Source organism: Ipomoea nil, unplaced genomic scaffold (assembly GCF_001879475.1).
Source record: "Ipomoea nil cultivar Tokyo-kokei standard unplaced genomic scaffold, Asagao_1.1 scaffold1652, whole genome shotgun sequence".
Classification (NCBI taxonomy): domain Eukaryota; kingdom Viridiplantae; phylum Streptophyta; class Magnoliopsida; order Solanales; family Convolvulaceae; genus Ipomoea; species Ipomoea nil.
In genome coordinates this window covers 92964-117154 of record NW_017618080.1, presented here as the reverse complement: position 1 = coordinate 117154, position 24191 = coordinate 92964, and the positions used below count along the sequence as shown (strand labels likewise).

At 34.5% G+C, this 24191-nt stretch overlaps 1 protein-coding gene across 1 annotated transcript; it reads right to left on the bottom strand.

Annotated features, from left to right (window-relative positions):
* Positions 1 to 19337: 19337 nt before the first annotated feature.
* Positions 19338 to 22936, bottom strand: LOC109191482. Its single transcript, XM_019342142.1, has 4 exons — positions 21967 to 22936; positions 21495 to 21767; positions 20557 to 21215; positions 19338 to 20267 (listed from the first exon to the last, which is right to left on the bottom strand). Exons 1-4 carry the CDS (start codon positions 22934 to 22936, stop codon positions 19338 to 19340), a joined length of 2832 nt encoding a protein of 943 aa, XP_019197687.1.
* Between the last annotated feature and the right edge of the window lie 1255 nt (positions 22937 to 24191).

The window sequence follows — 24191 nt, the reverse complement described above, 5'->3', positions numbered from 1 at the left end:
GTTATTATCATATCAACCTACAAATTTTCAACATTGATGTTTAAACCTCTTAAAATAAATAAGGATCAAATAATATAGACAACAAAACTTGTAAATGTAAATATCAACAGAATATGGTTCTACTGTTAATTTGTGAAAATAAATTACGTAATTCATAACTATGATATTATGAATATACAGTTATGCGATTATGAATGTACAGTTATAAGATTATGACTGTACATGTATGCGATTATAAATGCATATTTTTGAGATTATGAGCGTACAGTATTCTTATTATGAATGTACAGTTATGGCATTATGGATGTACAGTTATGTTGATATGAATATACAGTTATGGAATTATGAACACATAGCTCTGAAATTATGAACTTAAAATTATGAATATATAGTGATAAAAGTTATTATCATACCAAGCTATAAATTGTCAAAATAGATGTTTAAACCTCTTTAAAAAATAAAGAACATGTATTATGAATATATACTGCAAAACTTGTAAATGTATATGTCAAAAGTTGTGAAAATAAAGTTCAGAGCTAACCAACTGACATATTGCAATCTCAGTCTACAACTACATTCTCATCTAAACTCTTATTAAACCGAACAAACTGTGAACTACTAGAAGTTGGGTGTACAAGATATCCATCACCAGCAATCTCAGATATATTTTCCAAAACCAGTGATTGAACGGCACCCTTTATATTTGAAGCAACCTTATTTGCAGCACTCCTTCTTCCCCTTGCTATAGTGTACTTCTTTGCAATAATACTACTCCTCCTTTTATTACGCACACCTTTCAATCTCCGGCTTGAAGGATCTTGAACAATAACATTTGAAGATGAAACACCACACCCTTCAATATTCACTTTCCCCATCTCAGCTTCAATCAATTTCTTCGCATTCTCAACAACTTCATCGCAAAACTGTCTAGCTACACTATTGTTTTGACTTGAAACAACCAATTTTTGAAACTTCCTACTAATCTCAACAACCCAAATTGAAGGAGGAACACCAAGATTATAAGACAGTGAGTCAAAGATCACATTCCTACCAGCAGCAACCTTTTTAGTCCATCTTTTCATAATGTACTTGTCTGGAATACTAGGAACACAGTTTATATCAAGTATGCGTAAACAATGAGAACACAGAATTCCCATTTCGGAAAACAGTTTGCAACTGCAAGAAATGTCAAGATTAATCGGCTTAAAACTAACTTCATGCCTTATAATATCTACATCCGGTCGCCACACATGATACTTATATTGACACCCATCATTCAACACGATCTCTTGGTGACACGCACTGCCTTTCATTAACTGTTCCTCAAACAGAAAATAGATTTCAATTATATATACCTCTCTAGCATGTGAAAGAAGTTTCACATTGTCAATCATCATGGCAGGTACACCTTGAGCACAACGAAAATCTTCACCATTTTCTTTACTTCTCCACTCAGAAATAACACTAACAAATGAGGAGTAGAAATCACACAAACCAGCAGCCTTAGATAGCCTTCTAGAAATTGAATGGTTTGTGGTTTCACTCCTTTGTGAAGATAGAATACCCCCAGAAAAATAATCCTTATTGAAAGCTGGACACCATTTCTCCCTACAGTCGTAAAGCTTCCCTAGCCATGAATTCTTGTGACACTTAAATTCAGTCACCATCCTGAAATTTATTTATTGTACACTCATAGTTACTTAATATACTGTATATTCATAATTCATATAATGCAGATTCATAATTGCAAATATTGTATATTCATAGTTAATATACTGTAGGTTCATAATAGCTAAACTGCATATTCATAATTGATATACTGTATATTCATAACTTCTATACTGTATATTCATAATTCATATAATGGAGATTCCTAATTACAAATATTTTATAGCCATAGTTAATATAGTGTAGGTTCATAATAGCTAAACTCTATATTCATAACTACTATACTGTAACTTCAAAACTTATAAACTGTATATTCATAAACAAAAACCCATAAACAGAAACATACCTAGTCCAATAAAATTCAAATTCAGCTTCAGTGTCTGTGTATTTCAGCAAGCAGTTGAAGATATCCATGAACTCCTTATTGTTCCTTAACGTCTTGATATGCTTCTTCGAATTCTCACCAATATGCCATATGCAAAGACGATGGCGTGATGTTGGAAAAACTATAGAAATAGCAGCAACCATGGCTGCACATTGATCCGTCATAATCGATTGTGGACACTTGCCATCCATAGATCTTAAAAAAGCTTTAAATAACCACACAAAGGATTCTATCCTCTCGTTCTTCAAAAACCCACAACCAAACATTACATTCATACAATGATGATTCATCCCTACAAACGGCCCACATATCATATCATATTTATTAGTGCGATATGTTGTATCATGCACTAACAAATCTCCAAACAATTCATAATCCCGTCTCATTTGACCATCCCTCCAAAAAAAATTACACAGTCTTGAGTCAGAATCAACTTCAAAATCGAAAAAAAAGTCAGACTCATTGGACTGCCTCCTCCTAAATATTTCAATTAAAGAATTGGAATCAGTTCCATCCAAACTCTTAACTGTGTCAAAAGCCATCGAATTATAAGCATCACGACTAGTGAAACCAACCAATGGAGACCCGCCTGATTGATGTTTCAAAAACCTAATACCCCCTGCCACCCCAACTCCACTCTGCTTCAAGTCTTTTAAACATGAAAGCTGGTTACTTCCCACTCTCCTATGTGACCGAAGTAGATGACTCTTATCTAAATCACATAGCTCATGATTGTGCACCTTCATATGTTTTGCTACTGTCCACAATCCATCATCACCCACATCAAACTGAACAAATGCACCACACCCTGTCCTTGTATCAATTTTTGAATAAAGCTTAACACCACCATCTGCCTTACACTTAAAACCAGCTTTAGAACAGTAAAATCTCTTCATTTGAATTGTCTTGGTAGATGCCTTGTAACGTTGTTTACCCCTCCTCACACTAAAACCAACTCTATATGCATGTTCATTATACAACTCAAAAGCTTCATCACCATTACTTACTACAACACCAACCAAATCTTCATCAACTGCAATTGCAAAATATATAACCTCAAGTATAACAAATAATAACATTTGATGGAAATATAATTCCAATGTAGAGGGGGAGAGGGGAATGCCGAATAAATCCAGCCATGCTCTACATAAGAACATAATTCCCATCAAATGATAAAAAATATATATATATATATAACATGCACTGAACATTATGACTGTAAACTCATAACTCCATAATTGTATATTCATAACTATAAAACTGTACATTCATAATTGCTTTATTGTATATTCAAAACTACATAGCTGTTCATTCATAATTTCACCCTACATACTCATAATTTCATAGTGTATATTTATAACTTCATCAATCTATTCACATAAGCACAATACATATATGATCAAAAACATCATTCTACCAATAAAAACCATCACATATCACCATATCTGTACTTATTGAATAAAACATTCTAATTGAGAGTAAACACTGGTAAAAAACCTGGAATAGAAGAAGATCCATCAATGTTTAAATCTCCTTGATCAGTACTTAATGAATCACCCACCAAACCTTCGTTCACTGAAAATACATAAACAGTGTACACAGAGCAATCAAATATATAAACATACAACTGTAAAATTGTTGAACATATAACATGCAACTTACTGACATTCACTTTACAAATAGCTACAGAGTACCAAAAACTGTTATGAATATATAGTTCATACAGTATGAATGTACAAGTCAATCATTATGAATGTATAGTTGCAATATTATGACACATGCAAACTGCAGAGATTTATGAGCAGTGTAAACACTCCAAAATCTGAAATCACCTGTATATTCTACCCAAAATCGCATACATTGATTGCAATCACCAGCAAAACCTCACCAAAATCTCACACATTGTACGCAATCAACAACAACCACAAATTCAAAAAAAAAAACATACACTGACAACAAATTTGATCGCATTAACGCACACAAATATACAATCGAATTCAGTTTTTTACCTAATAAATCTCAAAACACAAAAAATATCAAGTATATCCAAAATCGCAAAATACCTCGAACCTCCATCATAGAATATCGATCAGCATTCAATTCACTCTGATTTGTTGCCTCATCCATCAAAGAACTCTTTATTCAAATACATACGATCAACAAACTCTGCGATTGCGATATAGAATGAAAGAAGGAAAGAATAGAAAACAGAGCGATATAGAATTGCAATATAGAATGAAAGAAGGAAAGATTGCGATATAGAATTGCAATCTCAAATTGCCAAAACGAAAGAAGGTAAGAATAGAAATCACTGACGCCGTTAACGGCTTAACAAACGCAATTTTTTTTTTAAAATTAGAATACCGCCGTTTTCCCTTAAAACGACGGCGTTTCGGACTCGTGTCCACAATGCATAGTGGACACGAGTCCATAGCATAATTTGCGTGAATTATATGTTATAAGAGAACGACATATAAATTAAGGTTTATTTTGTTTGGACAATTAAATTGAGCCTATTTGGACTTATTTAAAGTATAATGGACTCACTTTAAATTTTAGGCTCATTTAATTTGTGTTTATATTTGAGTCTATTTGGGTTATTTAAAGTATTATGGATTTGCTTTAAATCCTAGGCTCATTTAATTTGGGTTTATGTTTGAGCTATTTGGTTTATTTAAGGCATTAAGGACTTGCTTTAAATTAAAGGCTCATTTGGGATCAATTATGGTTGGAGGTTGTATCCATTATTAATTTATATATATGTTTATAAATGAATTATTAGCATAAAGCGAGTGCGTTAGTGCCAAAGTGGCCCACTCAAGGTAATAGCTAATAATCATTTATGTTTATGTTTACAGCATATATATAAATTAAGGTTTACTTATATAAATGAGTTATTAGCATAAGGCGAGTGCGTTAGTCGCCAAAGCGGCCCACTCATGGTAATAGCTAAATAATCATTTATGTTTATGTTACAACATAAATTAAGGTTTATTCACATAAATAAATTATTAGCATAAGGCGAGTGCGTTAGTCACCAAAGTGGCCCACTCAAGGAAATAGCTAAATAATTATTTATATTTACAAATGTTTATCGTACACAGGTTTTTGCATCATTGAATGACACTAAAGGATTGATAAACATTTGTGATCATTAACACATGGTTCTAGCGGTTGCCCAAAGGTAGATCAGACATGTGATTCATGACAATTTAGGAGATTATGATTCTTGTTTTGTTAATATGTAGTGCATGTCCAAAGATGGCCTGTATATTAAATTGAAACTTGATGAATAGTCTCATTCAAGTATGTGGGAATGATGCATGTCGGTAAATTGACATTGTATTTAAATTTGACCCAAAGGCGGATTTAAATGCAAACTTAAGGTCTATAAATTATAGTCTGAATAAAGGTTTGTTACTCAAAACAATTGATATGTGAGATAAATGTTCGCAGTGAACACTATAATATCACGCTATAATGGTGACAATTTTAATGTCAGTGGTAATAGCAACAAGTTTAAAAAAGAAGGTCAAGTATCCTATGAAGGTGCAAGGTAATGTTCAGAAAGTGCAGAAATGCTATTTCCGTAACAAACCTGGGCACAAGAAGGCTGAATGCCTGAAGAGGAAAGCTTGGATGGAATGAAAAGTATACACCCAGTTTAAGTATGCTTTGAATCCAATCTTGTTAAGGTTCCTTCTAATACTTGGTGGTTAGACACTGGTGCTACAACACATGTTTATAACATTAAGCAAGATTTTTTATGTTTCAACCTCATAGGGAAAATGAAAAGTGTTTTTTCATGGGAACATGATGAAAGCTAGAATTAAAGGTATTGGAACTTACAGAATTAAGCTGGATACAGGTTTTTGCCTTGATCTTGAGAATTGTCTGTATGTTCCAAATTGTTCTAGAAATCTTGTTTCAACAGCTAGGTTGGAAACATTGGGTTTTTACTTTAAGATTGGAGACAAATGTTCGTATCAACAAAAACCTTTATGGTTCTGGTGTTTTGTTGGATACACTATACTGTTTCAATCTTAATGATGACTTTGTTAAATCCTTGTTCAATGTGATGTTTGTGTTAAAAGGAGTGCACCAAAAGAATCTTCAGCTGACTTGTGGCATAAAAGGCTTAGTCATATATCCAAAGAAAGAATATTGAGACTTATTAAAGTTGGATTTTTGTCTCAATTGGATTTTACTGACTGGAATGGTGCATGTGCCGATTGCATAAAGGTAAAGCAAGTCAGACATGCATCAGTACACTCAGCCACAAGAAGCTCATGATTACTTGATTTAATACATACAGATATCTGTGGTCTCTTTTGATGATCCGTCTTGGAGCGGTGATAAATACTTTATTACCTTTATTGATGATCATTCTGGGTACTGTTACATCTATTTACTGCGTGAAAGATCTCAGTCTGTGGATGTCCCAGAGACATTCATATTTGAAGTTGAGAGTCAGTTAAATAGAAAGGTAAAGACAACTAGATCATATAAAGGTGATGAGTATTATGGGAAAACATCAAAAGTTGGGCAAATTCTCGGCCCATTTAAAGAAATTCCTCGAATCTAAGGGCATTTGTGCATTATACACAATGCTAGGCACACCACATCAAAAATGGTGTGGAAGAAAGGTGAAATCGTACTCTAAGGGAAATGGTTAGGAGTAAGGTAAATAACTGTACATTGCCTGTTTCATTGTGGATATATGCATTAAAGACAACAACATACTTACTCAATAGGATTCCTAGTAAGGTTGTTTTTAAAACACCTTATGAACTGTGGACAAGAAGGAAACCTAGTTTGAGGCATCTTCACATTTGGGGCTGTCAAGCTGGAGTGAGGATATATAATCCACATGAAAATAAATTGGAATCCAGAACCATTAGTGGTTATTTCATTGGATATCCAGAAAGGTCTAAAGGGTACATGTTTATTGTCCTAATCATAAGTACGAGGATTGTTGAGTCTGGTGATGCTCGCTTCATTTAAAATGGCGAAGTCAGTGGGAGCTCGTAATGTTGAGATTAAGGAGTCATTGATGGTTACAGATTCATCAAGTGATCCTTTTTTCCTGTTGTTGTTCCTATTGCTGCAGTACAGTGTAGCCTTATGGAAATACTTTGGAACAACAACAACTAGATGCTCAAATTCCACATGATGAAGCTATTGTAAATGAAGATGAGGTTGAAACTCAAGATGATGATCAAGTGAAGTCTTAGCAGGAAGTGGCATTAAGGAGATCTACTAGATAGAAAAGATCAGTCATTCCTGATGACTATATTGTTTATGCACTTGAGCATGAAAGTGACTTGAGCATTGATAATTATCCAGTCTCATTTAACCAAGCCATACAGGATAATAATTCTCCTTGAGAATTATTTTGGTTTTGGTGGCTCATTCTTTTCTTGAGCTCCACCAAATGGTTGTTAAAATCGCCTTTCTGAATGGTAAATTAAAAGAGGAAGTATACATGGATTAGCCGCAAGGCTTCATGGCCACAGGAAAGGAAAATCTGGTATGTAGATTGAAGATGTCGATCTATGGATTAAAACATGCTTCTAGACAATGGTACTTGAAATTGTCATTTGGTTTTGTAGAGATCATGTTGATCGGTGTATCTACATAAAGGTTTAATGGAAGCAAGCTTGTAATCCTAGTATTACATGTTGACGACATTCTTCTTGCTGCCAATAATAAAGGGATGTTGCGTGATGTTAAGGAATATCTTTCTAAGAACTTTGAAATGAAGGATATGGGTGAGACTTCACATGTGATTCGAATAAGAAATATTCCGTAATAAATCACATGGGAATTTAGGTTCATCCTAGAAGACTCACATTAACAAAGTTTTAGAAAGATATAAACTGGAAATCTGCAAAGAGGGTCATGTGATACTTACAAGGCACTAAGGACCACATGCTCACCTATAAAAGGAACGAATAACCTAGAGGTTATAGGTTATTCAGATTCAGACTATGCCGGATGTTTGGATACCCGAAAATCCACATTCGAATACATTTTTTCCACTTGCTCATGGAGCAATATCTTGGATGAGTGTGAATGAGCCTGTCATTGCTACTTCCACTATAAAGGCAGAATTTGTATTTTGTAGCATGCTTTGAGGCTACAATTCAATAATCATGGCTGCGTAATTTCATTTATGGTTTGGGCATTGTCGACACTATAACCAAACCATTGAGGATTCATTATGATAATACAGCAGCCATGTTCTTCTCAAAGAACGACAGATATACTAGTGGTGCCAAGCACATGGATTTGAAATTTCTGTCTGTTAAGGAGAAGGTACAAAATCAAAAGAGTATCAATAGTGCATATTGGCACCGATCTTATGATCACGGATCCGTTGACTAAGGGATTGGCGCCCACGACCTTCATTGGCCATGTTGGAAGGATGGGCATACTGGTAAAGTCCTTGTATAACGGTTAACTCTGCCATACATGTATGGATTTATGTTTGATAGCACATCAGGTTGATGATACTCTTAGATATCTATTCAGGTTTTGATTTTGTTATGGTTGATGTTGATCACTTATTTATGCATAATTCAGGAGTGATAACAATGGTCTTGTTTAAGACATAAGGAATAAGGTACTTTCGGATTTTACCTTATTATTATGGTTCGAATTCTTATTAATTGTGATACATGGAAGGGAGTGGGACGCTATGTCAGGCCTGTAACCGCCATGATTCGGTTAATAAAGTTCGATAAGGTGGTGACTTTTACATTTTCATATTAAGTGAGCTCAAATTAAGGATTGAAAATTGTAAAGTCACGCATATATGAATCAAGTGGGAGATTGTTAGAAATAATTTATTCCTAACGTTGATTCATATAATTAAGGTGTCATGCTCATATGAATCAGTGGGAGATTGTTAGAAATAATTATTTCCTAACAATGATTTATATAATAAAGGTTGTAATTCCATAAGGTACTCACGTTGATGATTAGTGATGTGTAAAGGCGGAATTACTGGGTGAAATTCCCTCCCTCTCATTCTGTTAAAATTTAAGTTTATAAGGGTTACAAGATGTATAATGGATAAGGTTATGGGTTTCACAATCCTAAAGGGATTTCTATTCCTAAAAGGAGGTCACAATCCTAAAGGGATTTCTATTCCTAAAGGAGGTTCCCCATTCCTCTTGAAAGAGGGGTTCTCATCACATCTATAAATACCCAGGAAAACTCTAGGGATCTTAACGGTTTCAAATCTCTAAGTCTTCTAGTCTCCGTATCATCAGGAGGTGAATAAGGTATACGGATCAGAGAGGTGAAACATTATATTCTTGATTCATTCAATTTAAAGATTACATCTTCAATGGAACCAAGTAAGTCCTATCTTTAAAAGTCTATGATCGTGAACATTGTTTAGTTGATTGATTTGATTTACATGCAATCATTGTTAATTGTGCTTCCGCATTTAAGTTATAGCGCATAAAGGATTATTTAACAGTCAGGCCTAGATCCAGATCACCTATCGCCTCGTCGGATTCCTGCGAAGGCGTGGGATTGTCAACTCCGGCAACGGCCGCAGCGTTCCTCCCCGCAGCACCGCCTCCACGGCTGCCGGGCAAACGTGCCAGTTTCTGGTCCATAGTAGCCCCACGACGCTATATTTGGTCAACACTTTTTTTTAATCAATGAAAAAATCGGTGAAGGAATGAAAATAGTGAGATGAATTGAGATGAAATAACCATTTTTTTGGGTTCCCTGGTCACGTTACCTAGTCAACCAATTTTACTCCGTATTTTATTTTTTGTTCCCAGGTGCAGTTCCGGCCAGCTGAAGGAAGAAGAAGAAGGTGAGATGGTATTAAAAAAAAAAAGTGAGATGAAATGACCATTTTGCCCTCATGAATACAATTTTTAAAAATCTTTATGTTTTTCTGGCAACATTTGGCCGGCGATTTGGCCAGCAGGACCAAATCTGCTAACAATTGCATAGTTAAAGGACTAAATTGAGAATTTTGAAAGTCAAGTACTCAAACTACCAACACCCTAATAGTCACCAAACCAAAAGTGTAATTTGTTCTTTTTATTATTATTTGTAATGGTTTACAAAAGTAATTAAAACTCTAATTAAATATAATTTCATCACAACTTTTTATTGACTTCTATTAATACTTACTATTTATACTATAATTATATAGCTTGTAATTAAGGAGGCACTCTCATAGTTAAGGAACCGGGCGGTTGAGTCGATAGCCGTTCACACTGATTGCTCAACTCTTCATCGTCATGTTGTTAGATTGGGGGAACCGCCAAGATCGTATGTTGGTGTGGTGATTTATGACTGTAAGGCCACTATGGCCTCGTTTATTTACTGCTTTTTATTTTTAATTCCTAGAGAGTTTAATTTGATTGCTCACACTCTGGCCTATAAAGTCACCTCTTAGGATAGTAGTTTGTATTGGGACTTTGTCCCCCGGATTTTGTTATTCAGCTTTTGCATTAATATAAGCTCACCGTTTATTGCTCTCAAAAAAAAATCTTTAAAAAAACTTTCAAAATTTTTAATATATTTATGCATGTATTGCAATTGAAAAATAATAAATTTGATTGTCACAAAAATGTGTCATAAATTTAAAGAAAATCTCACATTTTATAATATTACAAGAAAAATATCAATACAAAACACCCAAAAAAAATGAAAGTAAAAGGAAACCAAAAAAAAATACTCAGATATATGTATTTAGTGGCTAGTTTGATGAAGAATTAAAATTATAATAAATAAAAAATAATAATCATTATTTTTTCTTTTGAAATACACCTAATTCTTTAATTACAATGTAGTATATGTTGATTATTTTCTATACTTTCTCAATTATTTCAGTCTAAAGAATCAGTGTCTCCATCAAGATTATATTCAATTACGTGACCACCCATTTAGATTATATGGTAATGAGGTGCATCACACTACATATTAGTTGGCATAATCACTATTATTTAGTTATGAAATAAAGGTATAATAATTGTTATGAATAACTCTAATCAAATTTTGATGAGTCAAAATATAATATAGGATTTGATAAGTCAAAATATAATATAAGATAGATTTTACACTAGCAGGAAAAAGACATATGACATCATTTTTTTTTACCTATTAATTTTCTCACATTGTAGAATTGGGCATAGTAGTTTCTACACCATACGACATTGGTTTTAAAAAAATTGACGTCCTAATTAATTATTTTTTTAAACAAAGACTTTCAAATTGGTTTTAAAAAACCAACCTTGAAAACTTTGTTTATTCATAAATTTACAATTAATTTTTTCTTAAAACAGAGGCTTTTGTTTTTAGTTTTTTTTTTTTTTAATTAAAGGACGTTTTGAAAACAAAATGTACTTTTTTAAAAAAAAATATACAACTTCAGTTTTCTCAAAATATCAACGGTCTGTATGTACAAATTATATTTCAAATATACAAATTAAAGTTGGTTTTCAAGAAAAATCAATGTCATATATATTTTTTTAAAGTAAAAATATATCACATCGATTTTACTAGAAAACCGATGTCATATGGTGATATAATATTTTTAGAATCGTATTACTGCAATTAGAATCATATTTTTTAGACCTACAATTTCAGCCTATACAAATTATCTCACAATTCACAATATACATTCCAAATTCACCTCACATTTCACAATATACATCTCATCACAACCATTTATTTTCGAGTATAGATAGCAATGTAAACCAACCCAAGCACAACCTTGTATATGGGGCTATACTAACTGCCTCTATGTAATTAGGGTTTGGTTCAAGTCTATGCTATCTAGTCTTTTTCTTTATTTAACAAAAAATGAAAACAAAAACAAAAAGAGCTTGTAGGCTAAAAGTGTTGATCTAATTCATGTTAAGCTTGAATTGATTGAATTTATGTATATATTATATTAAAAAAAAGCTGCTATTTTAATCATAATCATAATGTAAACAAGAATTAGGATACATTTTTGTGTGCCAAGCATCTTGTAGGGTGCTAAGTTTACACCTTTGTGGTTCTCTTAGACAACAACAGATGGAGAAAAAACATATAATACCTTGTATAATAGAGTCGATATATATATACTACTGAAAAGATACATTTTTGTATTTTAATCCAAAAATTAATTTAATTAATGGAATTTACGCATAAATTTATTGTTAGGTTTTGTACTGTAGGACGAACTTAAAATTCACAACTGAATTGTGATTTCATCATCCCCTTCTTATTATTGGTTGCCCTCTAATTCGGATATGTATATACATCATAGCATGTCCATGTCGACTCGTGCTAAAAATAGGTTGTAATGATAAGAAATTAAGAATGTCTTTCCCACAAACACCATTAATTCAACATTTATTCATTAATTATTCATAGATAAAACTGCATATCAAACCAAATTAAGCAGGACAAATAACATAAAAGGCCGCTTATATCTAGCTAGCTAGCCTTGTAATAAACCTTAATTTTTCATTTTCATAAACCTCGTCGGCCGGCCTAGGTGGCGGTAGCGGCGGAGGAATTGCCCATAGCCTCCTGCATGCAGTACTCCAGGTAGCTGTAGAAGCCATATATCGTGCAGAGCTTTCAATAGAGCATTCAAAAGCATGAACCGAATGGGCGTCAGCATGCTCACATCCACATCGTTCATATAATTGCCCACCGCATGCAGAGTGTTCAACCGCCGGCTCAGCCATTTTTCCGCCGCATTTGTTTGACAGTGGCGGCAGATCGAGCTCACGGCGGCCAACCCTACTGCTCCTCTTGAACATCATGATGAAAGTATGAAACAGGTTGAAATTAGGCGTGGCTTTTACTAATGCCTAGCGAGGGTTTTTATACTAGTTTTTGTATGCTCACGAATCCCCATACTCATACGTTTATGCCACGGGAAATCTCTTTATTTGGCATTTTCATCTTTTCAATTTTATTCAGTAATTTCACCCAAATATTTTTCATTTTGGCTGCTAGAATTTAATTGTGCTAGATTTTAGGGAGCGTTAGGTTTCACTAATATACTTTTCTAGAAAATTTTACCTTTTTTGAAAAATAAAACTAGGGATTTTATTCAAAATTAATTATTTTCTAAACTAGCATTTTCACACGCACATGTGTTGCACGGAATGAATTTTGTTATAATATTTGTCACTGAGATATCTCTTTATTTGGAATTTTCATAATTTCAATTTTATTTCAATAATTTCACCCAAATATTTTCCATTTTGGTGCTAGAATTTAATTGCCCTAGATTTTAGAGAGCGTTAGGTTTCACTAATATTATTTTCTAGAAAATTCTACCTTTTTTGAAAAATAAAAATAGAGATTTTATTCAAAATTAATTATTTTCTAAACTAGTATTTTCACACGTGTGTTACACGGAATTGATTTTGTTATAATATTTGCCACGGGATATCTCTTTATTTGGAATTTTCATAATTTCAATTTTATTTCAGTAATTTCACCCAAATATTTCCATTTTGAGTGCTCGAATTTAATTACCTTAGATTTTAGAGAGCGTTAGGTTTCACTAATATAATTTTCTAAAAGATTCTACCTTTTTTTTTTTTGAAAAATAAAACTATAGAGTTTGTTCAAAATTAATTATTTTCTAAATTCGCATTTTCACACGTGTTGCACGAAATTGATTTTGTTATAATATTTACCACGAGATATCTCTTTATTCTGAATTTTCATAATTTCAATTTTATTTCAATAATTTCACCCAAATATTTTCCATTTTGGGTGCTAGAATTTAATTACCCTAGATTTTAGAGAGCGTTAGATTTCACTAATATAATTTTCTAGAAAATTCTACCTTTTTAATTTGAACTAGAGATTTTATTCAAAATTAATTATTTTCTAAACTAGCATTTTCACACGTGTGTTGCACGGAATTGATTTTGTTATAATACTAGTATTTGTCTCGTGCGATGCACGGAAAATATGTCATAAAAATATACCATATATGAGGTTTATTCATATATAAAAATTTTGTTATATAATAATTATGTGTGAATTGCTATATGATAAAATTATGAACATAAATATATTTACAATTAAAATAAGAATTAGTATTTAAGGTGGGTGATTACTACAAATCTTAAATTATATTAAAAGTTTAGTACATAGTATTTAATATTACAATTTTTTAAGAATTGAACTTAGTAAACTACAATAGTAATTGAATTACAATTTTCAGATTTTCAAAAAAAAAAAAGAATTACAATTTTCAGAGTCACCACTGATCAAAATTTTTAGACCTTTGAGATTTCTAGAAATTTTTAGGTCTAAAAATTTTGATCCGTGGTGACTCTGAAAATTGTTAGAAATCTCAAAGGTCTAAAAATTTTGATCCGTGGTGACTCTGAAAATTGTAATTCAATTACTATTGTAGTTTACTAAGTTCTTGAAAATTTGTAATATTAAATACTATGTACTAAATTTTTAAGACTGACCTTATTAGAATAATCTCAATTGAAGTTTATTTGTGAGTTTTTGGATGGATTGAATGAGGCAAGAGAGATTAAAATGAATTAAGGTTAATTTGAATTTTTATGCACCATGTAATAAATAAATAAATAAATTTTAACTATAATATAACCATATGGTTTGGTAATTGCTCACCAAACCATATGGCTATATTATCGTTAAGATTTGTCACGAGATATCTCTTTATTTGAAATTTTCATAATTTCAAATTTATTTCAATAATTTCACCCAAATATTTTTCATTTTGGATGCTAGAATTTAGTTGCTCTAGATTTTAGACCGCGTTAGGTTTCACTAATATAATTTTCTAAAAAATTCAACCTTTTTTTAAAAATAAAATTATAAATTTTATTCAAAATAATTATTTTCTAAAGTAGAGATAAAAAATTAGAATACACAATTTTCTAACTTAATAAAGTAATTTTAAAATTATTTTACTCTTTTCAAAATTTTCAAAGACTGAGTCATGCTCACTCATGCATGATGTCATTTTCTATCGCATCACAATTTACTATATATGGATTTTTATCTCACATATCTATGTATATTATATTTTTATTTAGTCATTCACCTTCTTACCTTCCTCCTTCGGGAAAAGCTAGAAAATCATGTGGGGCGAAAGATAAAACTTACAATACTAGTCGATATTAACACGGATAATACCACATTATTGTACTAAATATTATTGATATTAGTTTCCAATGATATTATGTGGGATCAGGAGTAAATTACATAATTGTACGAGTAAAATTGGTACATTTGTTGATTAAATTAGTACTTCAAAGTTTTACACATAACACAAAATATATATACAATAACTTTAGATTCGAACTCCGGTGGTGGGACTTTAGATTTCTTTGGGCTAAAAATGTTTGAGAAAGTATAGAACAGATACTACATTGTAAAGAACCATAAATATATATATATATAATGACTTAAAAATTACATATATTTAAATATTTCTTTTTACTCTTTTATCAAATAAAAGTTGATTTTATCAACAATAACTTTTAAGATAATTAATTTTTTTTATTTTAATAATTAACTTAATATTCCAAATTTTAAGATCACGAATCATAGAATTAATATTAATTTTTTAATTTCAAAACTAATCTTTTAAATTAGTAAATGTATATTCTAAAAGTGTAAATAAAATAATAACACAATAAATCACTAATTAATTAATTAATCAACTAATAAAACTAAAGCATAATACTATATGAAAGTATAATTGGCCAGTAAAACTACAGTACAAAATCACAAGGGTCAGTCTGGTAAGTGCAAGAATCAACAATATAATAAAAACTGTATGCACTTCTTGGATGGTAGTGTAATTAATAAATTGTTAAAACCTGACAATCCTTTCGCATAATTCCTTTGTACTCTAACAGTTAAAATAACTTGTAGAAACCAAAGTATGTATCATCCAAGAGGCAAAATCAATCCATGATTTCTCATACATTTTGTGTCAATATTAAAAAGATAGCCATGGCAATACAACTCATTTATTGTTAGTGTCAGAAATCTCAAGTACCAACTCAAAGAAATTATGATGGAAACGGAAACCGGCAAAAAGAGCTTGATAATTAGTTAGACTTTGGTCATCCCTCCTACCAATTACTAGCAACAAAGGTTAAATTTCTGAAAGTCTGAAATTAAAAAGATCACTTTCCTGCTGGTACATCAGTTTCTGCAAATCAAGGAGAGAAAAATTGTTCATCTTTTTGCATCTCAAAGATACAATCACTGAGCATCTTCCTAGTGCAACTCGGTCACCAAACTCAACTATCTAAGACTTAATCCCAATCTATTTGGCATTAGCTCAGCTAGTTCATTGAAAATATACGGAACAAAGGGGAAAAAAAGAGTGTGCATAGATGAAGATTAGATCGTATCAAAAGTTATACAATCTTAATTTTCTTATCTTTTCTTTTTTAAATACCAAGTTTTTTTTTTTTTAATACCAGAAATTTAAGGCTGGCTTTCTTTCCTGCGTTTAATTTTCATTTTCTCATCATAAACCTCAAATCAACACTAAAATATTCAGCAATTCAGTTTATACATCATAATTTAAATTTTTAATTAATATATTAAAAGTATATTTATTATTTAAATATCAACAGCCTAGCTACCCTACCCGATCCAAGAAACAACGTTGGTGAATTTAAATTACCATGCAATAATCCAAATAAGGAATAACTCGACAATAATCCTCATGCATTAAATTCATATGCGATTTATTCCAATACTCAATAATTATTATGCCACGCACCAACCTTTGAGAAGCCCAGAGACTGCGCCACCCAACATTATTACAGTACAGAGATCAAGGAAACCATCTTCAATAATCCAGCCAAGCCAGCCACCGTTCACTCCCCACGTCCAATGAACGTCGGAAACCACGAGACCACCGGAAGTTAACCTCTGATCGTAACAGCAAATTAAAACACCAAACCACCCAGGCCGGCAATATCCAAGTCGCCGAGAGAATTCATTACAAACCAAAAGATCGACTTAAGCAACCAGTCTCTCTACTCTCTAGAAGCTTTTCAACTGTGGTCTACTAGGCCTGTGGGTCGGATCAAATTTTGGAACCAGAAAATTCGGATTTTGGATTGATAGATTATTCCCTATCCAAATTCATATTACTTTGTGTTAGTAGAGTACGAAGGATAGGGTTAGTAGAGTACCATTCCCTTGTAATTATTTGATTACTTTTTTTTTCTTTTGTTGATTATGAAGATGTTTTTTGTTTAGGGAATGATCGTTGGTGGGTGTGGATTTGTAAGATGGTATGACCCACCAATGTGTTCAAGATGAAAGACAATCATCCCTGGATTGTTAAGGAGGTTAAATCGGGGAGAGGGAAGAAATTGAAAGGCTGCAAACGAAATTAAGAGCTACTGCTACTGCTACTAGGAAGAAGAATTCTAAATTTAATTGTTCATTTAGAGTTCTGTTGGTTTGGTTTATGTTGTCAATCTTGGTTGTGATTTTCTATTATGCCAGTTGTAGACTTGTAGTGTTGTAGTGTAGAAGTGGTGAAAAGGCTCACTCTTGCTTAGACAATTGTATAAATATGCTGAAATGATGGTTGCTTGTTTACTGAAATGGTGGTTGCTTGTTCAATGAAATGGTGTTTGTTTTTTTTTTTTTTTTTTTTTTTTTTTTTTTTTTTTTTTGATGAAATTGCAACACAGATTAGACGACAATTGAAGAAAAGGAAATTGATACAATAAAACAGTTTTGATTACCAAATCACCACCAAATTTGGTTATTTGTTATGTTTGTTTGCCACAAAATTACATGATTTGGTTTCCCCAAAAAAAAAAAAAAAAAATCACCAAGTCCACAACTTCAGTCTATCTCAACCGCTGAATCCTTGTCATTTTTTAACTTCATTACGTTAGAAGACCTTGTTCTGTATCTCTTTGCCACCTTAGTTTTTGAGTTGGTCAGTCCAAGTGACTTTTTTTCCTTTGATTTGGGCTCATTTCGAACTTGTTTCTTTTTTTCTTTTTTTCTTTTTTTTTTTTTGCAGGGGCTCAAAAGCATTCTCCATAGTTGTGTTATCAATTTCCAGCTGATGTGATGTATTAACCATTTCATCACAATGTATATTACCTATACAAAGGACCAAATTAGTGTTATTATTCAGAGTTAAATTGAATGACCAATAAATGACCAAATGAGCAACTGGTAGTTCAAATCAGTATACCTGATGGTGTGATCTCCATTTCCTGGTGCTGTGAGCTATTAACCATTTCATCACACTGCAAATGAGCTAAACAATTCACCAAATCAGTTTAATTAGTCAATACAACATGCTAGTGAACACAGCAATGACTAAATTAGTTTAATTAGACATTATAACATAGAAGTGATCTCCAATTCACTAGTCCCATTGTTTAGCAATGGATCAACTATACAGTATGACACAATTAGATGATTTAATGGAAGATATATATATATATATTGATTATATTGTCACTAAAATAAATATTTACAACTTTGTAATAACGTTAGTCTAAATACTTAGTCTAAAAACGATAGTTTAAATAAATACTACTTTTGATTAAATTTCTCTAATTCTTCTCAATTCTCTTTTGGGTAGCATTTTCATTGTCTTCATCATCAATACATGTCCTCTTTTTATTTTTTTAATTGGTAGTGCGCCATGTGCAATTGGGTTACTGGTGGTAGCATAGATGGATTCATTGTGCAATGGGATTATGATGTAGGAAGCATTAGATTTGCATTGTTGTGTATATGATGGGATCTTAGTTGTGCTATTTATTAACTCTTTGTCTTACAAACACCTATTGATATTTGGTAGTGGTTGTTTTTTCCCAACATGTTTCATGCATTGTGAGATGTGTGTCATAGGTTATCATGTGAAAGTATTGAACAAAATATTAATATTTATTATATTTGTATAAAATACTTGGTAAATAAATATATATAACATATTTTGTATTATAACTTAGATATTTTTTTTTTTATCATAAGGAAGGGGGAAACTCAAAAATAAAGCCTAGTTATTAACATGTTGACGCCAGGTTGGTATACTATCCATATCATCTTGTAGGATGCCTAAGAACTCATCTGGCGGACTGTTGAAGATGTGGATGCCTTTTGGAAGGGTCTTGGCATTAGTTGCCAGTGCATCCGCTAGGGAATTCTGTTCACGGAGGATTGGGAGTACACGCCAAGTATGAAAGGTTCTTGACTCACGGATGCAAGCCGCTACAAGGTTCTGAATAACGCTGTTAGATTATTGATTCCGAGCGACACTTTCAGAGATCTCCTTTGAATCAGTTTCGAATATCACATCCCTGAAGTCTAGGTGTTTTGCCAGTTGTATGCCCTTTAGTAGAGCCCAAGCCTCAGCTACCAATGGAGAGCATATACCGATGTTGTATGTGAAACCGGCCAACCAAGAACCTGAATCGTCTCTAGCGACTCCTCCGCAGCCTGCTCTGCTAGTCATGAGATCGACAGAGGCATCAATGTTAATTTTAATAATTCCAGCTGGGGGTTTCGTCCAACAGAGTTTAGACCATGAACTTAGGAGGGGAGTTCTGGTTTTCCTAAATGCTTTAGGCGTTTCTTCGGCTTGTGTTTGGATCCATTCAACTTTGTAGGACAGTGATTTCTCCTGGTTGTTGAAGACTGCGTCGTTCCTCCACCTCCAAATCCACCATAAGGTGGTAGCGAAGAGGGTTGATATGTTAGAGGGATGGGTGCTTCCACCGCTTTTCCTGATGCCAATCGTCATCCAATCTTCAAAAGGCAAGTTTGGATCCATCGAAAGATAAGGGAGGACAATTTCCAGAACCTCCTTAGCTGCTGGACAGTCTCGAAGCACATGTTGTGTGTCCTCCGTCTTGGTTGGACAGCGGATGCATTTGTCGCATTCAGAGAGGCACCTCTTATATCTATTGCTGTTAGTCAAGATTTTTCCATGCATCGCAGTCCAAATGAAAATACAAATCTTATTGGGAACTTTTAGTTTCCAGATACTCATCCACTTGACATCATTAGCCATAGTAGGAGGTCTCAAAGCAGCATCATACGCAGAACTAGTGGTAAACTTACCAGAGGGTTCATGGCGCCATCCTAGCGAATCATTATCCTCTGGATCATTGCTGATTATTACCGCCGTCAATTGGTCTAAAATATCTTCTGGAAGTAAGCTATTGAACTAGTTCCATCGCCACCCAAAATTGGGGTCCCAGTAACTAGAAACTGGTCTGTATAGTTCGGGGAGGGGAATTGCTTCTAAAAGACGAAGTCTTAGAGGGAAACTGTCCAACCATTTGTCAATCCAAAAAAAGAGTGTTCATACCATTGTGTACTACTCTCTTGATGCCATCCTGGAGGATATGTTTGGAGCTAAGAATACCTTTCCAGATGGGGGACATGTTTCTTTTTTATTGCCAAAGTGACACATCGTCGCTGTTAACTGAATATTTTGATCTCATCAAACGAACCCACAGATTATCTTTTTCGTGTAGCATTCTCCAGCCAAGTTTTGCTAAGAACGCTTGGTTCATTTCCCTTAATCTCCGAATGCCAGGACCACCACATTGTTTGCTTTGAGTGACGACATCCCAACTGATCAAATGAATTTTCCTTGAGCCTTCTGAGCTGCCCCACAAGAATCCTCGAATCTGTTTCTCAATGGAGTCAATGATCCCAGCTGGTAGAGGCACAGATTGCATTGAATAGTATGGAATTGCCGAAAGAACAGATTGGGCTAACACCTGTCGGCCAGCAAGGGAGAGCGTTTTTGATTTCCAGCCGGCTAATCTGGATTGAACTCTTTCGAGGATCCCTGAGAAAGCTTGTTGTTTTAATCTGCCATGGATGGAAGGCATCCCCAAGTATTTGCCTGGGTCTTCCACCTTGGATATACCAATAAGGTTGGTACTAGATTCTTGGAGGGAAGGCAGAGTATTCCTAGAGAAGAAAACTGAAGATTTCTGGATATTCATTTTGAGACCAGAGCTGGTGCAAAAGGCTTCTAAGCAGGCTTTCATTTCTGAAGCTTGTGCAAGCGTGGCTTCGTCGAATAGTACCATATCATCGGCGAAAAAGAGATGGGATATAAGAGGCCCATCTCGCGTTGTCATTACGCCTTTCCAGTGACCTGCATTTACAGAAACATTAATAGCATGAATAAGTTTTTCTAGGCATAAGGCAAAGAGAAGTGGTGAGATGGGATCTCCCTGTCGGATTCCTCTAGCAGGGTGGAACCAGTTAGAGTGTATTCCACCGCAATTGATGGCTAGTCTTGGTGTTGTCACGCATGCCATGATGTTTCTGGTCCACTGAGAATTAAAACCAATGTCTTGAAGTGTATCTTCTTTGAACCCCCACGCTAGCCTATCATAGGCTTTCTCAAGGTCGACTTTAAGTAACATCTAACCCCTAGGACCTTTCTTGGTCCTCATTGAGTTGAGAAGTTCTTGATATACGATGACGTTGTCGGTGATTTGTCTTTCCGGTACAAAACTGGTCTGATGGGGTCCAATAAGCTTTTTAGAAGCTGCTTTCAGTCTCATAACCATTAACTTGGTGAGAAGCTTATATGATAAGTTGGAAAGGCCTATAAGACGAAGATGTTTAACAGATTCGGGGCACGAGACTTTGGGTATGAGAGTAATCAAGGTGTCGTTGCAAGCTTCAGGTAGTATGCCATCTGCAAAAAAAGCTAAGAGCGAAATTGGTTAAGCAGGCACTAGTAAGGTTCCATGTTAGTTGGTAGAATTCTGCAGTGAAGCCATCCGGTCCCGGGGCCTTGTTTGGTTTCATTTCGAACAGTGCTTGCTTGACATCTTCCGGTTGGAACGTAGCGTTAATCGCAGCCCATTCCTCTTGACTTAACACTGGAAAATAACCCTGCAGATTCGAAGAGACAAAAGGACAAATTTCTGAAAAAGAGTTGACAAAGAAGTTAAAGATGTGATCTCTGATTTGAGTGTCGGAGGTAAGGTGCTGCCCATTTTCATCTTTAATATGTTTAAGACTAGCAGAATTCGTTTTTGTAGCAGTGGCTGTGTGGTAGAAATGAGTATTGCGGTCTCCTGATTCGATCCATTCCTCCCTCGACCGTTGGAACCATAAGAGCTCTTCTTGGTATAAGACATCCTCAAGTTCAATACGTAATTTTCTGTCAAGCTTAAACAAGTCTGCCCTTGGTCTAGTAGCCAAGGAGCATTGCACACCATTTATTATAGCTAATAATCTTTTTTTCTTATGGAAAATGTTGCCAAATGTACCTTTATTCCATGCTGCTAAGGATTTGGCCAAAGCAGCTTTGTTAGATTCCAAGTTGCCCCCTTTGCACCAAGCTTTTTTAACACAATCTAGAAAGCTTGGGTGAGTGGACCAGGCAAGATTGAACCTGAACGACTTGGTTGAAGAAGCCTGAGATACAAATTCTGAATTGACTAAAATTGGGGAGTGATCCGAGTTGATCATTGGTAGATGTTCGACCAACGAATTTGGGAAACTAATCTTCCATGCTATGTTACCAAGTTCCATATCTATCCTTGCCCCTTTGAAGGATGGGGTATCAATTCCTCGTTTCCACGTGAATTTTGAACCGGTGAAGCCTAAATCAATTAGACCCTCGCGAAAAATCCAGTTTTTGAAGTCAGAGCTGCGATTTATGGAGAAGTTTTCGGGGCTACTGGTTTCATCCGAGCTTAACACTGAGTTGAAATCACCTACTACTAACCAGGGGATATCTGGGTGATGGCTATCAGATGTGAGATCCGCGAACAACTTTTTACGAAGGTGTGCATTCGGGCTACCATACACAACAGAGAACAACCAAGATTTTGTGGTTGTAGGGTCTACCTGCATGGTAATAAATTGTGGGTGAGTGTCAAGAATGGTTACCTGGGCAGAGTTCCTCCAGAAAACCCAAATCCCTCCTGAGAAACCTACTGCTTCAACTCTTATCAAATCATCAAAGCCAAAACTGGAGCAAATCCTGTCAGCTTGATAACCTGAAACCTTAGGTTCTAACAAACAAACAAAAGAAGGTTTATGTACACTAATTAAAAGCTTAAGCGTGCGGCGAAAGGCTCTTGAAGCCGCACCTTGACAATTCCATACTAGACAAAACATTAAAAACAAAGAGGAGAAAGGATCACGCTCAAGAGCGCATAGGGACAGGTCCCACCGGGCCATCAGAAGTCATTGCATCAACATGATGATCAATCTGGAGAGCTGAAGTTGAGGGTATATCCAGAGGATCATTCCTAGGAGAAACCTCATTCTCTTGAAGAGGTGGAAACTCATGTTGATTGCCGATGTGATAAACTGTTGTGCCAGTAATATGGCGGCCTTGATTGGATCCACGAACCACGGTATGCTGGTTTCAGCTGCTGCCCTCCTTGGTGTACCACCTCTACCTCTAAACGCACCTCGTCGAAGCGGTCCAGTGTAAGATTGTGGTTGGTTCTGGCCTATTTCATTTTGCGCAGGAAGAGCTTGGTTCTGAGGGTAAATGACAGGGCTTTTGCCCTTTCGTCTATCTGTTCGAATTCTTGATAAAGGGACATCCGAGTTCTGGTTGATGGGGCTAGATTGATGACCTTCGATGGGGTGTTCCTCGCCTTCTGTTTCTTGGTCTGCCAGAGGCCCATAGCGTGATTGATTATTCCTGCTGTTACCACCCGTTCTTCCCCCGGCTGGTTGTCCACCGGCAGTTGCTCGATTATCACCCCTCCGTGGACCTCTTCGATCTTTCCTTGTGACAAGCATCCATGGTCCGTAGTTCGTAGAGTAGTCATTCCTTTGTTCGGGTAAGCCTTGCTCCTTAATATCATTGTTTACAGTTTGGTCATGCGCGTTTTGAGCAGTACCAGTGCCACATTGATTTTCTTTATGGCCATAGAGACCACATTGAAAGCACACAAGATGCAGTCCTTCATATTCTACCGGCCACACTTCTTCCTCAAGGGTGAATTTGGATAATAAAAGTTTCGAAATATCTATCTCTACGCAGACCCGAGCAAAGCTGCCTTTGGAGATTAGACTTGTGGTAGTATCAATCTTGATAGGGCGACCTACTCTTCTTGCAATCTTCCTTAGGAATTGTTCATCAAAGTAT